Source organism: Alosa pseudoharengus, unplaced genomic scaffold (genome assembly GCF_046254945.1).
Source record: "Alosa pseudoharengus isolate Yale_2024_CS ecotype anadromous, Long Island Sound unplaced genomic scaffold, YU_APseudo_1.1 YU_APseudo_1.1_scf_1, whole genome shotgun sequence".
NCBI lineage: Eukaryota > Metazoa > Chordata > Actinopteri > Clupeiformes > Clupeidae > Alosa > Alosa pseudoharengus.
In genome coordinates, this window is record NW_027468564.1 from 28532599 (window position 1) to 28550018 (window position 17420).

The window sequence follows — 17420 nt, forward strand, 5'->3', positions numbered from 1 at the left end:
CTGGGGGCCAAGTTGGCAACAGGCAACAAGTTGGCAACAGGGAAAACTCTGGGTAAGTGGGAGGAACGGCTAGATATTGTGAAACAGCTCTGTTATATAACCGTGTGTGTGTGTGTGTTTGTTTGTGTGTGTGTGTCTGTGTGTGTGAGAGAGAGAGAGAGAGAGAGAGAGAGTGTGAGACTGTGTGCATGCATGTAATGTGCTTTAGAGTGTGTGACATATAATTGCTTATATGCAAGACAAAATGAAGAGTCAATCAGGACCTCAGCTGCATATCGTATAAACATTACGGCCTACTGTATGGGTGCAAATGCATACTTGCATTATGTGGCTTTTAATTCTGTGATCTAAAACTCCATTGGGACTCCAAGATGAACCCTCCTACCTCTTGTATAGTTGTGTCACTGGTTAACCTTTGACCTTTCAACTCTGACCCCCTCAGCTTCGTGTTATCGGCTCCTAACCTCCTGAGGGTGAACACCCCTGAGAAGGTGTTTGTGGAGGCCCAGGACTACACTGGAGCAGACCAGAACGTGAAGATCACGGTGATGAACTACCCGAAGAAGAACGTGGAGTTAGCCAGCACAACTGTCACTCTCAACCAAGCCAACCAGTACATGGTGCTGGCAGACATCACGGTGTGGCATCAGACCTCCTCTCCTGTTTTCTCTTCTCCACTCCTCTCACCCATATGTTTTTTGTATACTTAATTAATTACAACAACATTGTTAACCTATGTTTTTTTCTTTTATATCGTAACACCTCCATTTATCACCCATTTCGTCCAAAAATTCTAAAACAACAATGTTTTTTAATGCTTCAAAATAACATTTGATAAATGAACCTTACATTTTTCATTAGCCATAGGTGTGTAGATTTGAACAAAATCTGGTTTGGTTCTTACCAGGGCTACTGCCTGAAATATCCGATTTTGTTTACCACACTCAGAGTTTGGTGCCTGAAATATCCGTTTTTGTTTACCACGCTTGGAGTTTGGTGCCTGAAATATCTGATTTTGTTTACCACGCTCGGAGTTTGGTGCCTGAAATATCCGATTTTGTTTACCACGCTCGGAGTTTAGTGCTGGGCTGGTTTCTGCCCTTTCATATGGTTAGATTGAGAATTCTCATCGCAAAATCAAAATTGCACTGGAGCTATGCACCTGTTTAACCTAGTCTCTCATTGTCTCTCCTGTCCCTCAGATCCCCAACAAAGAAGGAACCTTCGACGATGATGAGTCCCTGAACCAGTACGTCTACCTGCAGGCCAAATTCACAGGTCACCTGGTGGAGAAAGTGGTGCTGGTCTCCTTCCAGTCTGGATACATATTTGTGCAGACAGACAAGACCATATACACACCTTCAAGCACAGGTGAGTCTATATTTGCATGAATTAATAATACAGTAGATTGTGTGTAGACCTTCAAGCACAGGTGTGGGAAGATACAGTAGTTTTGTTCATTATTATTCACTTTTTATTCACAGATTGTTTTAAAGTCATTGTTATGCATGTTGTCCCCCTCAATACATTATTTCATAGTTGCTATTTATTTAAAATAATGCCAATAATGGTGTTGTTGTTTGTCTATTTTTATATTCATTCACTAGGCCTGTGTTTACTTATTGTGTTATGCTTGTTGTTGTTGTTTATTTGTGTGTCTCTCTAGTTATGTACAGAGTGTTCTCACTCAATCCTGCCCTGCACCCAGTAGAAAGTGGCATTTCTGTGGAGATCATGGTATGTTTACAACCAGCTATTTGTGTGTGTGTGCGTGTGTGTGTGTGTGGTGGCCGGATCTAGAATAGGGCTGGGAGGGGCAATGCCCCCCCAAATATTTCTTCTGCCCCACCTAATTGGTCAATTTTAATTGACAGCTATTGAATCACACTTTTCTAATTCGTTCCGTCTGTATTTTGAGGGTGCTGATTTGCTGGTTGGATAGTATAAATACCGGAGCAGCAGCGTTCCCCTCCACACTGAGTGCATCACTTGCTGTTTCATACTTCAGTAGAGAGGGCTTAGCTATATTTCCATAAAGGTTATAGGCTACTAGATGTAATATAGATTCTTGTTGCTGGTTTAAATAAATACATTTAACTGTAGTGTTCAGTGACGTAACAAACCAATAGTGGGCCCAGGTGCGAGAGCGCAGGCCCCAAACTGATAAACTTTGGCCGACGTCTTTTGGCCCAGGATGAATTAGCTCTGATACATGCAATACACATTAAGGGTGACTTCAATTGTTTATGCAAAGGGCCTGAGGCACCGAAGTGGTTTAGTAGTTACAGATTACAATTTCAAATAAAAAACACACGACTACATAGGACCCATTACATGTGAAAACATTAAAAATTATTTTATTAACAGCCTGCAGGCCAGGGTAATCTAATATTAGGCTACTGCATTAACATCAACTGGCATGGAATTATGGGAACACTCAATGCGCTCAATGCGCCTCTTCAACCCATAGACAGTAAAAGAAATGGACGAACAGACTCCGTTGTTTTCAATGGGAGGGCACTGAGTCAAATAGAACGATTTTTCAGTTGGTCCCCCCAGTACTGCGCAGACTCACACTTAACTTCGTGACGTTAGCCATCGAACTGAATCTTGTAACTCATATGATAGATAGGCTACACAGAAATTCTTCTCACACTTCCTTCGCCTTCAAAGTCATCAAAGTTAAACATTTATTTATGTATTATTATTAATATCATCCTCACCAAGTCGAGTTAATGTTGAAGCTACCATACATGATCATCTTCAAAAACAGTCATGCTAAAACAAAACAAAGTTATAGCCTTGAAGCTAATCTTCTTTCCACTTTTCCGACCTACGGTCAATCCATTGAAAACCTCTGAAATGATTAGTGCCCTTTTTAAAAAAATTAGGTTTACTTTTTTATTATTATTACGTTCCCTCTGTGTAATGCTTTACCTTAACATACGGTCGTGTATGCTAGGTTTTGCTTATGAGTTACCGTCATAGACAGTAAGGTGGACTGAGCTTCTTATCCAAACAATACGGTTATCTCCCTACGGCGCGAAAGAGAGATTACGTCAAAGCTAGCTTCCCTCCAACCGAACAAGCTAACCGTTCTTCTTACGGGTAACCAACGTTACGGACGAGGTAGTGGAGTCTGTTTTGCCTTTGTAGTGTTTATATGGATTACACAGAAGCTACAATATCGGCACAGGATATATGTTATATGAAGTTATGGTATTTCAAAAAAATCCTACAATGAATGGACTTCTATGGGAGTTAGCAGAGAGGTGGTCCCTCCAGCCTACGTCGATTCTTCTACTTCCGGGAATTCGCCTGCCCCCTTGCTTCAACCCTCTGCTGATAGCCTGGGTGTTCCCATGCTGCCTTGCGCGCGATTGATTCACGCTGCTAAGGCAGCCTGGAAACCATGGAGCAAATTTTCGCCTGAGATAGGGGACCAATCACAGAACAAGGGGGAAAGCAAGACGATGATGAGCTATGCACAAACGCATTTGATAGACATCCGTGACACCCAATAAACGGAACTGGGCATTTTTTTCAAATACGAGAAAATTAACGTTTGGTAAGTGGTGGTGCTAGTCAGGCTATTTATTGGGTGCCACGGGTGTCTACCGAATACAAAGGTGTAAAGAATTCCCCTGTACAGTTAGACATTCCAGAGTAATCCGGTTTTACATTTGCAGCAATGTCTTAATGCATGTCTCCAAAATTGGGCTTCAGGTTTAACAGTGTGTTTAAATTGTTCAATACATGATTTCATAATAGGCCAAATACAAAATAAATGTTACAAATATCGCCTAGATATCTGTAAATATTCAAATCAGCTGGCTAAGAGTTTGTCAAAGTAGCCTTAATGATCACAAAATGCTAAGCATGCATGTAGACTATTTGAGTTTCTTAAAGCTGAACTGTGCTTAAATTGTTCAATACATGATTTCATAACAGGCCACATAGAAAATAAATGTTAAATATAGCCTAGATATCTGTAAATATTAAAATCAGTTCTATGATTAACAGTTCTATGTAATATGTCATGTTTGCTATTAAATAAGGGTTTTACCTGAGCGGTTTTGTTGCATAGTGTAAATGCTGTGTGTGTGTGTGTGTGTGTCGGGGGGAGCAGCCTAGATCCGGGCCTGGGTAGTGGTAAGGGTGTGTTTGGTCCACCTGTAATAACTGCTGACTCTGGACACTCAGTGTGTTCACTTACTACACAGGGGTGCGTTTCCCAAAAGCATAGTTGCTAACTAAGTTAGCCACTTTGTTGGTTGCAATGCAATTTTCACAGATTAGCAACTATGCTTTTGGGAAACGCACCCCAGAGGAGCACAACCCAACAGGAGGGTAATATCAGTAATATACAAACTAGCTGGTGATTTGTGGTTACTTATTCCACTACAGCGCATGCTGTTGGGCTGGCAGAGCATTACCACAGACAAATATAATATGGACATGAATGTAAATACAAATAAAACAGCATTTGCAGAAAGGAAGTGAAGCAAATTGTTTAACCTTCACAGACTCCAGATGGAATAACAATCAGCAAAGAGGTCATCTATCCAAAAGGAGGAATCAAGTCTGGAGAACACAAGCTGCCTGAACTTGTCAGGTAAGTCGTCTACATGAAACGTGGATTGGCATTGACCCCATTGACGTATTAAAAGCTTCTTTTCTTACTAAATTACTAAAATATCAGGTTTATGATATCTAATAGTTTACTTTAGGTCAGCCTAATTAAGTAGTTTGTCTATCTGGGGTGCGTTTCCCAAAATAGTTGCTAATTTAGATGCATTTTCCGTGGCGTCACTGCCAGATTTGAATTGATACAGAACTAGTCAACTGATATTCAATTGTATTTCGGTCACATTTTGGTAAGAACTAACTTTTAATTTTCCAAAATTAAAAAAGTGATGTGACATTAATATGAAGCTTAAGTGTACTCTACCTTTTTTAAATTGCCCTAGAATTGTTGACAGAAGTGCATATTGAATACAATACAAATACAAATAAATGCTGAATAGAGAACAAATTAATACAAAACCCCCATTCTTCTCATCTGAAAGCTTTGGAACATGGAAGGTGGTAACAAGATTTGTTGCTACACCTCAGAGAAACTTCACTGCTGACTTTGAGGTCAAAGAATATGGTAAGTAGCCATCTAGTGGACAAATGATGCATAGCATTTACAGTCAAACAGATTAGATAAAAAATAAATATCTGAAATATAACATTTCTTTCTTTTTCTCTTTTACCTATCTGGTTTTATTATGTAGTTCTACCCAGCTTTGAAGTGTCCTTGACCCCAGGAAAAGCCTTCTTCTATGTTGACGATCAAGACATGACAGTTGACATTGTTGCCAGGTTGGTTGCATGCAGAATTAGGGGCCTCTTTTTTCCACTTTTGTTCTTTTTTCAGCCATTGGTGACTTTTTAGTCTTTGTAATGGGCAACATGTTTTTGTGTGTAAGGTATTTGTATGGAAAGGAGGTGACTGGAGTTGGATTTGTGGCGTTTGGAGTCAGTACCAATGAGAATGAGAAGAGAAGTTTGGCAGCGTCACTGCAGAGGGTAGAGGTGAGGACACACACACACACACACACCCACACACACACCACTGCAGACCCACAGTGTGATGGTGTATACGATGCACTTACAGATAAGAGACGGGAAAGGCAAAGCAGTACTGACGAAAGAGCACATCACAAAAACCTTCCCCAACATCAACGAGCTGGTCGGATCCTCCCTCTATGTGTCTGTTAGTGTCCTAACAGAGACAGGTAAACATCTATCTATCTATCTATCTATCTGTCTATCTGTCTATCTTTCCACCTGTCTGTATGTCTGACTGACTGTATGGTTGTTTCCCAGGCAGTGAGATGGTGGAAGCCCACAAGAGAGGCATACCGATAGTCACTTCCCCATACACCATTCACTTCAAGAGGACACCCAAATACTTCAAGCCAGGGATGCCCTTTGATGTTTCGGTAAGATAAATGTTACCATTAGATTTGTGTAGTCCCTTCTGCTGAAATGCTCTGAAATGTACTGAAATACTAAGTACTAAATACTAAAAATACTAAAGGCAGTCTGATTCAGAACAGACACAAATAATTTGTCTTTGTCCACTGGTGACTGCCAACTAATACAATCTATCTATAATCTGTAATTTGTTTGCTTGTGTGTATAAATCTGCTTGGCCCCCTACAGGTCTTGGTGACCAATCCAGACAACTCACCTGCTGACAAAGTGGATGTGGAGGTGACGGCAGCTGGTCAATCAGTGATGAGCTCCACTCGCTCCAACGGCATGGCCAAAGCCACCATCAACACGCAGGGTGGGGCTTCCCAACTGCCAATCATTGTAAGTCTTAGGTGACAGTGGTTGCCTGTATAGTTACAGTATTTTGTTGTATGTAATTTAATTGTTGTACAGGATTCATAGTTCTCCTGCATCACTGTTGAGTCACATTTCTACAACCCTCCTCAACAGTACCTTTCAATGGGCAACCTGCAAAGGCTGGGGAAAATTCACAAAATTCATGTTTGAAACGTAGATAATTACATCATCAAGTTTTTGTTACAGACTCTCCATGTCCTTTGGGTAACACTGGGCTCAATACTCCAGCGTTAGCAAAGGAAGTAGGCATGTTATCAGGGAGGACAGAACAAATATGTGCTAGCAGCAGTTACTAGCTCAGTTCTAAAGACTGGTAGAAGGTGAAGGTTACTCACTGCACAGTCCTATGCCCATTATAAATCACAAGCACACATTTGAGGTGATCGTGTGTTTGTTTTTTGTTTTGTTTGTACTTTATAGGTGATGACAAAGGCCCCTGGTCTCAAAGATGCTCAACAGGCTAGAGCAGACATGAGAGCATTACCGTATGTGTCCAAGGGAGGTTCCAAGAATTATCTGCACGTTGGTGTGGATGCAGCAGAGCTGACCATCGGAGATCAGCTCAAGGTCAACCTGAACTTGGGAGGAAGTCCTGGAGCCCAGAATAATGACTTCACTTACCTAGTAGGTGTTTTCATTTTCACATGCACATGCACACACACAAACAGAAACACAAGATTTGAATTACATGTGTGCATATATTCTATCTACTCTATCTCTATAACTAATCCTGCGTGTGTGTGTGTGTGTGTGTGCTGAATTCTATCTCCAACAGATCCTAACTAAAGGGCAACTTGTGCAAGCTGAGAGGTTCAAGAGACAGGGCCAGAATCTTGTGACGTTGTCCTTACCAGTGACCAAGGACATGGTCCCCTCCTTCCGTATCGTGGCCTACTATCATGTGGGCTCTACTGAAGTGGTGTCTGACTCAGTCTGGGTGGACGTGAAGGACACCTGCATGGGAACGGTACATATCTTTCCCTTTATTTTTTACATTTATCACAAAGTTGTATCCAAAGTGACTCAACTGCACAGTAGTGGTTATATAAATTCTTCAGCATGTGTGTTCCCTGTATTACTGAACCCCTGGTGATTGTGTTGTTAGTAAATGTTTCCTTTACAAGCTGAGCAACACTTGTCACATCCCCTCTCCCCCCTACTCTTTCAGCTGAAAGTGGAGCCATCTCGCCCTGTTGCAGTCTACTCGCCTCGTGAGCGCTTCAGCCTGACCATCACCGGAGACCCAGGGGCCAGAGTGGGTCTGGTGGCCGTGGATAAGGGAGTCTACGTCCTCAACAACAAACACAGACTCACCCAGACCAAGGTGACAACATTTTGTCAACACATAGATAATCAGTATTTGTGTATCACCAGGGTCCTTTCTCATTAAGCACACCCAGCAGACTAGGGAGCTTTCTCTATTAGAATTACCACGGTAGTCTCAGATTAAAGGAAAATTCCGGTATTTAGCACTTTGAGTCCCTTTTCTGGTTTGTTTTGGATGAACTAGAGTGGTGGACACCAAAATATTGTCCTGTCTGACTCGTTTCGAATCGCCTTTGACTACTTCAGAGTGGCTGCAACAGGCATGCACAAACATGTCCTAAAACAACCCTTAACGTTCATTTTCAAAACTGTGCAACTCACCGAGTGGTTAGTGGTGTTCGTTGGTGTTCCAAAACAAGTAGCATAGCGAAATACAGTTTCTGTTGTGTTTTATTTGGCATTTTGTAAAATCCCATTGATTTCTGTTGGAAGACTCATTGCACGTTGATATTACTGCACCACCGTCTATGCTTCAGGCTCAAATATTGAGCGGAAGTTTATACGCGGTTGTAAGGTGTCTGAAAAAATAGTTCCACAATAGCAAAAAAGACGGCTGGAAATCATACATTGCGACGATATATTTGATTTTAATAATCAACGAACACCACTAACCACTCGGTGAGTTGCACAGTTTTGAAAACGTTAAGGGTTGTTTTAGGACATGTTTGTGCATCCCTGTTGCAGCCACTCTGAAGCAGTAAAGGCGATTCAAAATGAGTCAGAAAAGTCGAGACAGGACCAATCGTCAAAATTTCGGTGTCCACCACTCTAGTTCATCCAAAACAAACCAGAAAAGGGACTCAAAGTGCTAAATACCGGAATTTTCCTTTAAGTCCCATGTTATTGTTTAATACTATGGCTGCATCCCAGACAGGAGCTCATTCGACTACCAAGATTTTTTTCTCTGGTTTTCTCTCCCTCTCGCACTAACTGTTTTGATTTGTTTGTTTGTTTGTCTATGTCTCAACACAGATCTGGGATGTCATTGAGAAGTATGACACAGGATGCACAGCAGGCAGTGGTAAGGACAGCATGGGGGTGTTCTTTGACGCCGGCCTCGTCTTCCAGTCAAGCACCGCTGGAGGAACTGAATCACGCCAAGGTACACACAGGGGCGTAGATTTGCGTGGGGGCCGAAGGACGTGTCCCCACCAATGTCAAATTACGACTGAAATGTCCCCACCAATATTCAGGTTGAAATGGGGAAAAAAGCGCTCACATGCGCTACACAAAGAGTTAAATCATTTCTCACTTCAGTGCTGCGGATCATCTCGTACAGATCTTGTAATGTGCAGTAGCCTATAAGGGTAAATCGCGGTGATTTGAAGTTACCTATAATAACTACCAGTGAGCCGCAGTCTCCTGCGCAGCATGCAGCGCTTCATCTTTACTTCACTACAAGCATGAAGTGCGTCCAAATTCACCCATTCTTCTCTGTTGAACTCCTCGAGAAGTAGGCTACTCATCACACATGTGTCACATGAAAGAGCATTTTCTCAGTTTTTAAACGGTGCTAGCTAGCCACTGTTTGCTGTGATAAACAGTTCGCGAGAAAAATAACTTCAAGAGATGTAATAATTATGCTCTGCGCCCATCTCCACATCCATTCGTCTCGGTGGAATATCGTAATCCTACACACTCTTCACGCAACACATGACAAACCATATATCAGAATAAACAGCAGACCTTACCGAACACAAAGGTGTAATGCATTCCCGTGTATAGTTAGCTGTTCCAGAGTAATCCGGTTTTGAAATAAATTATAGCAAAATTCAACATGGTCTTTCGGCTGCATTTCTTAAAACTGAGCTGTGCTTACATCGCCTAGATATCTGTAATATTAGAATCAGAGAATATACAGGCAGCTCATGTTTGTTTGATTTCTTTTCACAAAATGCTAAGCATGCATGTATTTAAGTTTCTTAAAACTGAGCTGTGCTTACATCGCCTAGATATCTGTAAATATTAGAATCAGAGAATATACAGGCAGCTCATGTTTGTTTGATTTCTTTTCACAAAATGCTAAGCATGCATGTATTTAAGTTTCTTAAAACTGAGCTGTGCTTAAATGGGCATGATTTCATAACAGACCAAGAAAATAGAAAATAAATGTTAAATATAGCCTACATATCTGTAGCCTACATATTAAAATCAGATTATGTAGGCTACACAGTGTAGTTAGATCAAGTTGGACAGTAGCACATTTTAATCATGGATAGTAGTTGGACAGTAGCACATTTTAATCATTTGACATATTCGGGGGGGTAGTGGGTAGTGTCCCCACCAAAGCTCAGACCAAACCTACGCCCTTGGGTACACACCACCAACACACCTAAACAGCCTCTATGGAGATTATGCCATAGCCACTTGACAGAGGAAAGGAAAGGAAGTTCAATTTTTTCTTCAACATACAGTAAGTGATTTATCCCCCAAAAAAACCTCCCTTTGTTACTATGTCGGTCAAACATTACCAAAGATGGCTAGAACTCCATGCTGTCTGCGGCGCTAGCATGATATGAGGCTTCTCCTATTTGTCTAATTGATCTGTGAACTCTCTCTTACCTCCAGTCTTATTATTACCATCCACAGCAGAATGATTTCTGGGCGAAATGTGTCCCTTCGTCTCACAATAGCTGGCCACCAAGTGTCATGTAATGTCACTTGGACAATATCAGTGAAAGGCTGGAGTTGTCTGAGCTTGCCCTTTACAAAAACAAGTTTAGGGAAGTGTACTGTTGGTCTACTTATTTTGAGCTAAGCATATAATACTGGTCAACAGTTTATGGTCACTTTGAAAGACAGAACACCAGTTGAGATCAGTTAGCCTTTTAAAATGATATCAGATTAGTAAAGGTTTGGAACACTGGACGAATGGTTTTTGGTAATGGGCAATGTAGATATTGCATTAAAGATCAGCCATTTCTTTCTTGAGAACCCTTTTGCATTTATGTAAGCACATAATGTAATCTGAGAACTGCTGTCCTAATTAAAAAAAAACAATGCAACTGATCTCAGCTGGTATTCTGTCTATAAGTGGAATCGACAAGTGACCCCAAACTTTTGACCGATAGTGTAGGTATAGCTTACTTTATGTGTATTGATCAGAGATACACTTAACTGTAAGTAACTATAAAAGTGTAAGTATAAGTTACACTTTTTCATAGTTTGGCTGTAGGGCTGAACGATTTATTGCATTTGCGATAATATCGCAATATGATGAAACACGATTTCCAAACCGCAAAGGCTGCGATTTGTAATATGTGAAGTCACCAAAACGTATTATACTTGCGCTTGCCGACGCGCCAATGACTCTTCTCACCGACCACTGAAGAAGCAAAAAACGTAAACAAGAGGACCAGCTAACAGTGTCAAGAAAGGTCTGATCAGTAGAGCTACTTTGGTTAAAAATAAACCTCTTAATTACCTTTGAACCTACCATGTCCCTGGTTCTAGTTCATAATTCCCCTGTGCTGCTACTCTGGCTGGTAAACTCCACGACTGTTTAGGCTGCACAGCAGCCATTCACCTGTGCACTGGGGACTTTGTTTACTGGAGTACAGTGACAGTGGGGACATTTGCGATGTTGGCGGCACAAACATTTAATCTCACATGAATTGATGCATAATGTTATCCGCAAGTTGTTGACACAGCTAACCACCAAAAACCCAGCTGTTCTAACATTAGCTTACCAGCTAAGGCTCTAGGCTACATACATGCTGATAACTTTGCCTGTTTAAAGAGTTTTGTATCCGCGATTGGCTTTGTTGTGATATGAACAAACTAGTTAATTTGCATGCATGCGTATTGCGCTGCGGTGTTGATGATGCTAACCTTTAGTTAACACCGAGCCGAACGGTCATTCGGTCGCATTTATTTGCGCTACAACAATCTACAGTAGTTTGTTCCGATTCACGTGCAAGTAGCCTACAGAGGAGAGGAGCGGGTCTGTGTGTGTGCGTGCGCGCGCGTGTATGGAGAGCACAGGACAAGGAGAAGCCGTGTCAGTGCCACTACATGTAGACCTATTTGTTAACTAAGGAAAGAAGGTCATATCTACATGAAATAGAAACGAATCAGAATCATTAAATGTTTACAAGGCTGGAAGTTCAACTAATATAGGTCTACTAATGTGATTAAAGTAGTTAAATAAAAAATATTTCATTCATAAATCCTATTCAATGACCTAATGCCATCATGACATAGGCCTGGGCTCCAGGAAAGAACAGTTTATGTTTAACGTATCTAATTTTGTGTTGGTCATACTATAGAATAATATATTGCTTGTCTTTGTTGAATAAGACAGAAGATAAAGAGCTTAAAAATAATCGCATATCGCATCGCAATCGCAATATTGGTGAGAAAAATCGCAATTAGATTTTTTTCCAAAATCGTTCACCCCTATTTGGCTGTTCCTTCGACTTATAGTCAGGTGGGACTATATATATACATTTATTTATTTTTTACATTTTTAAATGTTAGTCAGTATGAATAGACATGAACCCTACCTGAAACAATACAAACTTGGTGAACTTGCAGGTCAGACATTTTTCCGTACTTAAAGGAACCATATGTAAGATTGTGGCCAGAACTGGTACTACAATCACTTTCAAATTACTGTAGAGCGGTGTATCCCCTCCCCCTCCCCTCTGACTGGCAGAACTGGCAACCCGGATGCCGAAACACTACTGACTTCATGATTAGTTGATAGGTGGTGGGTGGCGCATTAGGCCAAAACACAACATGACAACATCAACATCAGTTGAGGGCTGCAACTTCACTTTTTAAATGACAATATCCTGGCCGGACTACTGTTGTCAGTGATATAAGTATTTGAAATGAACATGATTTCTTAATGTCTAGCGACATATCAGGGCCATTTTATGATTTATTGAAATACATTTCTTACATACGGTTCCTTTAAAGGTGCCATGTGTTATGTCTGCCAAAAAATCAATTCATACTCCACATTCCATAAAAGATGGAGCAGTATACCTCCAGAAAGTGAGTTGGTCTACCCTAGAGTAACAACCGAGACACGTGTATTGCAGTTTGGCTGGCGGTTATGTTGCCCGCATACCGCCTCCCTTGGCCGAAACTGGTATTATGACACCTGTCGGGCTGTGGCTAGTAATTTAGCATGCTAATTCAGGTTGATATCTCTGCAGCACTATACCTTGTCATTTTTTTAATGACACCATCACCCTTATTTCTTCTCATTCTTTTGATGCGTGTAGCTCATTTTTTGGATATTTTTACCTCAATTCTTACACATGGCACCTTTAAGCCCAACATTTAGAGCGCTTGCACTATGCCTAAAACACACGTGTGTAAATCCTCAAATTTATGGGCCGGGATTATATAAATAAAGGCCGGCCCTCAAACAGCCTACAAGACAGGTTAATAATTGCCTACATTGTTTCGATTTAACTCAATGAAATAAAAGAGCTCTTCTTAATATTTTATAGTGTTGGTTGGTTTAATACTGTTGCCAATGAGAAGTCGCTCAAAATGTTATTTCGAACTCACACTTTGCGAGGTTGACAGTCCAATTGGCGTCAGAAAGGTGATGAAAAAGAGCTCTGATGATGTCTAAGTGCGCCCCCCAGGTATTGCTATAGACCATTTTATGGTTTGACAAAATAAATGTTCCATGTATCTGTACTTTACTAGAATCAATATTGCATACTTTTGACTTTTACATTTTTCAGCAATTATCTTTACTTTCTACTCCTCTACATTTTTACAATATGCTCTTGTTACATTTTATACCATTTATAGTCTTCTTTGTTGGTTTTGCTTAATGATATTTAACTCCATCTCAATACTGGGTGAAGATGACTTTAGGAGGACTAGGCCTGAGCTACACACACACACACAATTATTAAAAATAGCGATGAGAAGATGATTGTTGAATGTAAAAAAATGATGGGCTTAAAACCACGTAAAATCCTTTTCTGTACCTTTAACTCCTTTGGCAAAGTTCAACACTCATTTAGCTAAGGGTAATACACTAAGCCTTAACTTCTTTAGCTAATTGTATCACACTCACTGTACGTACACACCACCGCCGACTTGAGCTGCAAAAGAAGCTCTGGCCGCCCTGTCTTCTTCTTCTTCTTCTTCTTCTTCTTTATATGGCGGTTGGCAACCAGCTTTTTGGTGCATTACCGCCACCATCTGGACTGGAGTGTGGATCAAATGGTCATCCTACACTTTCCTAAATTCTTTTAAATAACCCAGTTACCTTCAAAAAAGAAAACAAAAAAGTAAAACAAATTTCACCTGATTCTCTTTGCAGTATTTCATTCAAATTTAATGTCATCTGGATTTCACCAAGTTGTGAGATAAATCTTTGTCTGGCTTGATGGTACTCAGGACAAAACATAATTACATGCTCTATGGTCTCTTGACTATTACAATATTCACACATTCCATCAACATGCTTTTTCATGGTAACTAATGTTCTGTTTAATCCTGTATGTCCTAGCCTCATTCTGGACACCACATCTTCTTCTTGCTTGCTTCTGCATGTATTCCTGCTCCTCCCCACCTTTCCTTGAATACTATGCAGGTGTCTTCCAGACTGTTCGTTATCCCATACAAATTGCCATTTTTCATTTATTTTAGCTTTGATTATACTTTTGACTTCAGCTTTGCTGTATTTAATATTCAACTCTATGTCAGACTTCCCTGCTGCTTTCTTTGCACATTTATCTGCTAATTCATTACCTCCTACACCTATATGAGCTGGTACCCATATAAATGTAGTACTAATACCAGACTTAAGCAGATTGTTGGCTAATTGCATTACTTCATATACTATGTCCTGTCTAGACTCAGAGTGACATCGTTTAAGGCTTATTAAAGCTGAGCTAGAGTCTGACGCAATCACAGCTTGCTTAGGTCTATTGCTCTCTACCCACAATAAGGCCATCCATATTCCTATAATTTCTGCTGTGTATACAGCTAAGTCATCATTGACTCTCTTTCCAGATTCAATGTTTAATTGAGGGATAACATAAGCAACTCCCATTTTCTTATCAGTCTGCTTAGATGCATCAGTATATAAAATGACTGCTTCTTTATATTTGCTCGCAATGTAACTCTGGACCCTGTAATGATCCACTTCAACATCCTTCTTTTCCTCTAATAAGCCCAAGTCTACTGGAACCTCTGACATCAGCCAAGGAGGAACAACAGGATATGCCACTGTAGGGCTTATTTCAAGAGCACTGATTCCCATATTTATTACCTTTTGTTTTATTGTCCAACCAAAACTTTTAATAAGGTAACTCTCTCTCTCTTGACACTGCCATAAGACTGATTGACTCATGTGTTTTTCACTATGACCCCTTAGATTTGTCCAATACACAAGAGACAGCTGGTCTCTTCTAAGATAGAGAGGCATCTCTCCCATCTCTACCTGGACTGCTGCCACTGGCGTGGTCTTAATTGCCCCACAGCATAGCTTCAAACCTTGGTTCTGAATTACATCTAGTTTCTTAAGTGATGTTTTAGCAGCAGACCCATACACTACACACCCATAGTCAAATACAGATCTCATCAGCCCTGTATAAATGGCTTTTAAAGCAGGTCTACTTGCTCCCCATTCAACTCCACGCAGACACCTCATCACATTCAACACTTTCTTGCATTTCTCAATATTTTTTTTTATATGCATTGTCCAAGTTAATCGTTTGTCAAACCACATTCCTAAATATTTGAAGAATTCCACTCTTTCTAAATCTGCCCCAGATAATTTGATTTTAACATCTACATTTATTTTCTTCCTAGAGAAGAATAAAGTCTTTGTTTTATCTATTGAGATCCTAAACCCCCATTGAAGGGCCCATTCTTGGACTCTGTTCACTGCCTGTTGCATCTTACCCACCACAAAATCTATATTTCTTCCTTTTTTCCACATTGCTCCATCATCTGCAAACAATGCCACCCCAACTGAATTTTGTATGTCTTTAAAAATACCATCAATCATTATTGAAAATAATAGTGGACTAACAATACTTCCTTGTGGGACACCATTTTCCACACTGTATTGCTCACTTAATTCTCCATTTATTTTAATTTGAATTGTTCTATTAGACAAAAACCCTTTAATCCATTGGAACATCCGTCCCTTTATTCCCAATATTTTAACCTTTATCAGTATACCTTCTTTCCACAACATATCATATGCCTTCTCAATGTCAAAAAACACTGCCACTACATTTTCTTTGTTCACTTGAGCCTTCCTTATTGTATCTTCAAGGCATACAATGGGATCCATGGTGCCTCTACCTTTCCTGAATCCACTTTGATAATGACTCATTAATCCTTTCGTTTCAACCCAATATGTAAGCCTGTCATTAATCATCCTTTCCATAGTTTTTCCCATCTGGGATGTTAATGCAATAGGTCTATAGTTAATTGCTATTTTAGGATCTTTCCCAGGTTTCCTAATAGGAATAATTATAGACTCCTTCCATGTTCTAGGAATACAGCCATCTATCCATACTTTATTATATAGACTTAACAAAACTTCCTTCCCCTTATCACTTAAGTTCTCCAACATGGAATAGCAGATTTTATCCATCCCTGGAGATGACTTACCTAATTTACTTAATGCCTTATTGAGTTCAGATTTCGTAAATAACACATCCAATACCCCTTCTTCGCTATCCTCAATGTCAAACACATTGCGATATTTTTCAATTGTAACTTCTCTACCTCTTTTTCTTCTTGATTTAAATTCCCTGAGCTGTGCACCTTGGCTAATGTTTTAGCCATAACCTCTGCTTTTTCCTTATTATTGGTGATCGTTCTTTGCCCCTCAACCAACACTGGGTATCCATATTCCCTTCCATTCCCTTTCATTTTTTTAATCATATTCCAAACTCTCTCCACTGGAGTAGTTCGACCAATAGAGTCACAGAACTTTTTCCAATGATCTTTTTTAGCTTGTCTTATTGTTTTCCTAACTATTGCCTGAGATCTTTTATATTGAACTAAATTCTGAAAATTATGTGTTCTTTTTAACTTTTTAAACGCTCTATTTCTACCTTTAATTGCTTCCTTACATTCTGTAGACCACCATGGCACTATTTTAGTTAACGTCTTAGGCTTAGTTTTTGGGATTGATACTCCTGCTGCAACAATTATTCCACTGCCAATTTCATTACACAATTCCTCAATATCCTGATTTTTATCAATAGATAGTAACAATTCATCACTTACTTCTCTATACTTACCCCAATCTGCTTTTCCTAAAATCCATCTCTCTTCTCTTATGTCATGTTCAATTCTTAATTCCACTCCTATCTGAATTCTAATAGGATAATGATCACTTCCTACTGTGCTTTCCCTCACTACCTCCCAGTCACATCTATCTGCAATGGTTTTTGTGACAATAGTTAGATCTATTGCTGACTCTGTACCCCTTGCCACATCTATTCTAGTCCCAGATCCATCATTCAAACATACTAACTCTTTCTCTTCCATAAATTCTTCGACTACATTTCCATTCCCATCATCCCTCTCTCCCCATAATGTACTATGTGCATTAAAATCCCCACACCAGATCATTTTCCCTGACAAATCCTTCCAAATATCCTCCAGTTGCCTTATCTCCACTTGTCTACATGGGTTATAAAAGTTTATAATTGTCACATTATCTTCATTTGTCCATACTTCTGTAG

General features: G+C 40.0%; 1 protein-coding gene across 2 annotated transcripts in view; it reads left to right on the forward strand.

Moving 5' to 3' along the window:
- The window catches only part of LOC143124509 (complement C3-like), a 73613-nt gene that overhangs the window by 20794 nt on the left and 35399 nt on the right, over positions 1–17420 (forward strand). For both annotated transcript variants that reach the window (XM_076286103.1, XM_076286112.1), the window contains exons 2-15: positions 443–638; positions 1203–1371; positions 1667–1737; positions 4527–4615; positions 5070–5152; positions 5280–5367; positions 5475–5580; positions 5663–5783; positions 5875–5990; positions 6214–6366; positions 6823–7026; positions 7178–7369; positions 7571–7726; positions 8701–8830. In XM_076286103.1, coding sequence (XP_076142218.1) covers positions 443–638; positions 1203–1371; positions 1667–1737; positions 4527–4615; positions 5070–5152; positions 5280–5367; positions 5475–5580; positions 5663–5783; positions 5875–5990; positions 6214–6366; positions 6823–7026; positions 7178–7369; positions 7571–7726; positions 8701–8830 — 1874 coding nt within the window. The remainder of the gene's footprint in view (positions 1–442; positions 639–1202; positions 1372–1666; positions 1738–4526; positions 4616–5069; positions 5153–5279; positions 5368–5474; positions 5581–5662; positions 5784–5874; positions 5991–6213; positions 6367–6822; positions 7027–7177; positions 7370–7570; positions 7727–8700; positions 8831–17420) is intronic.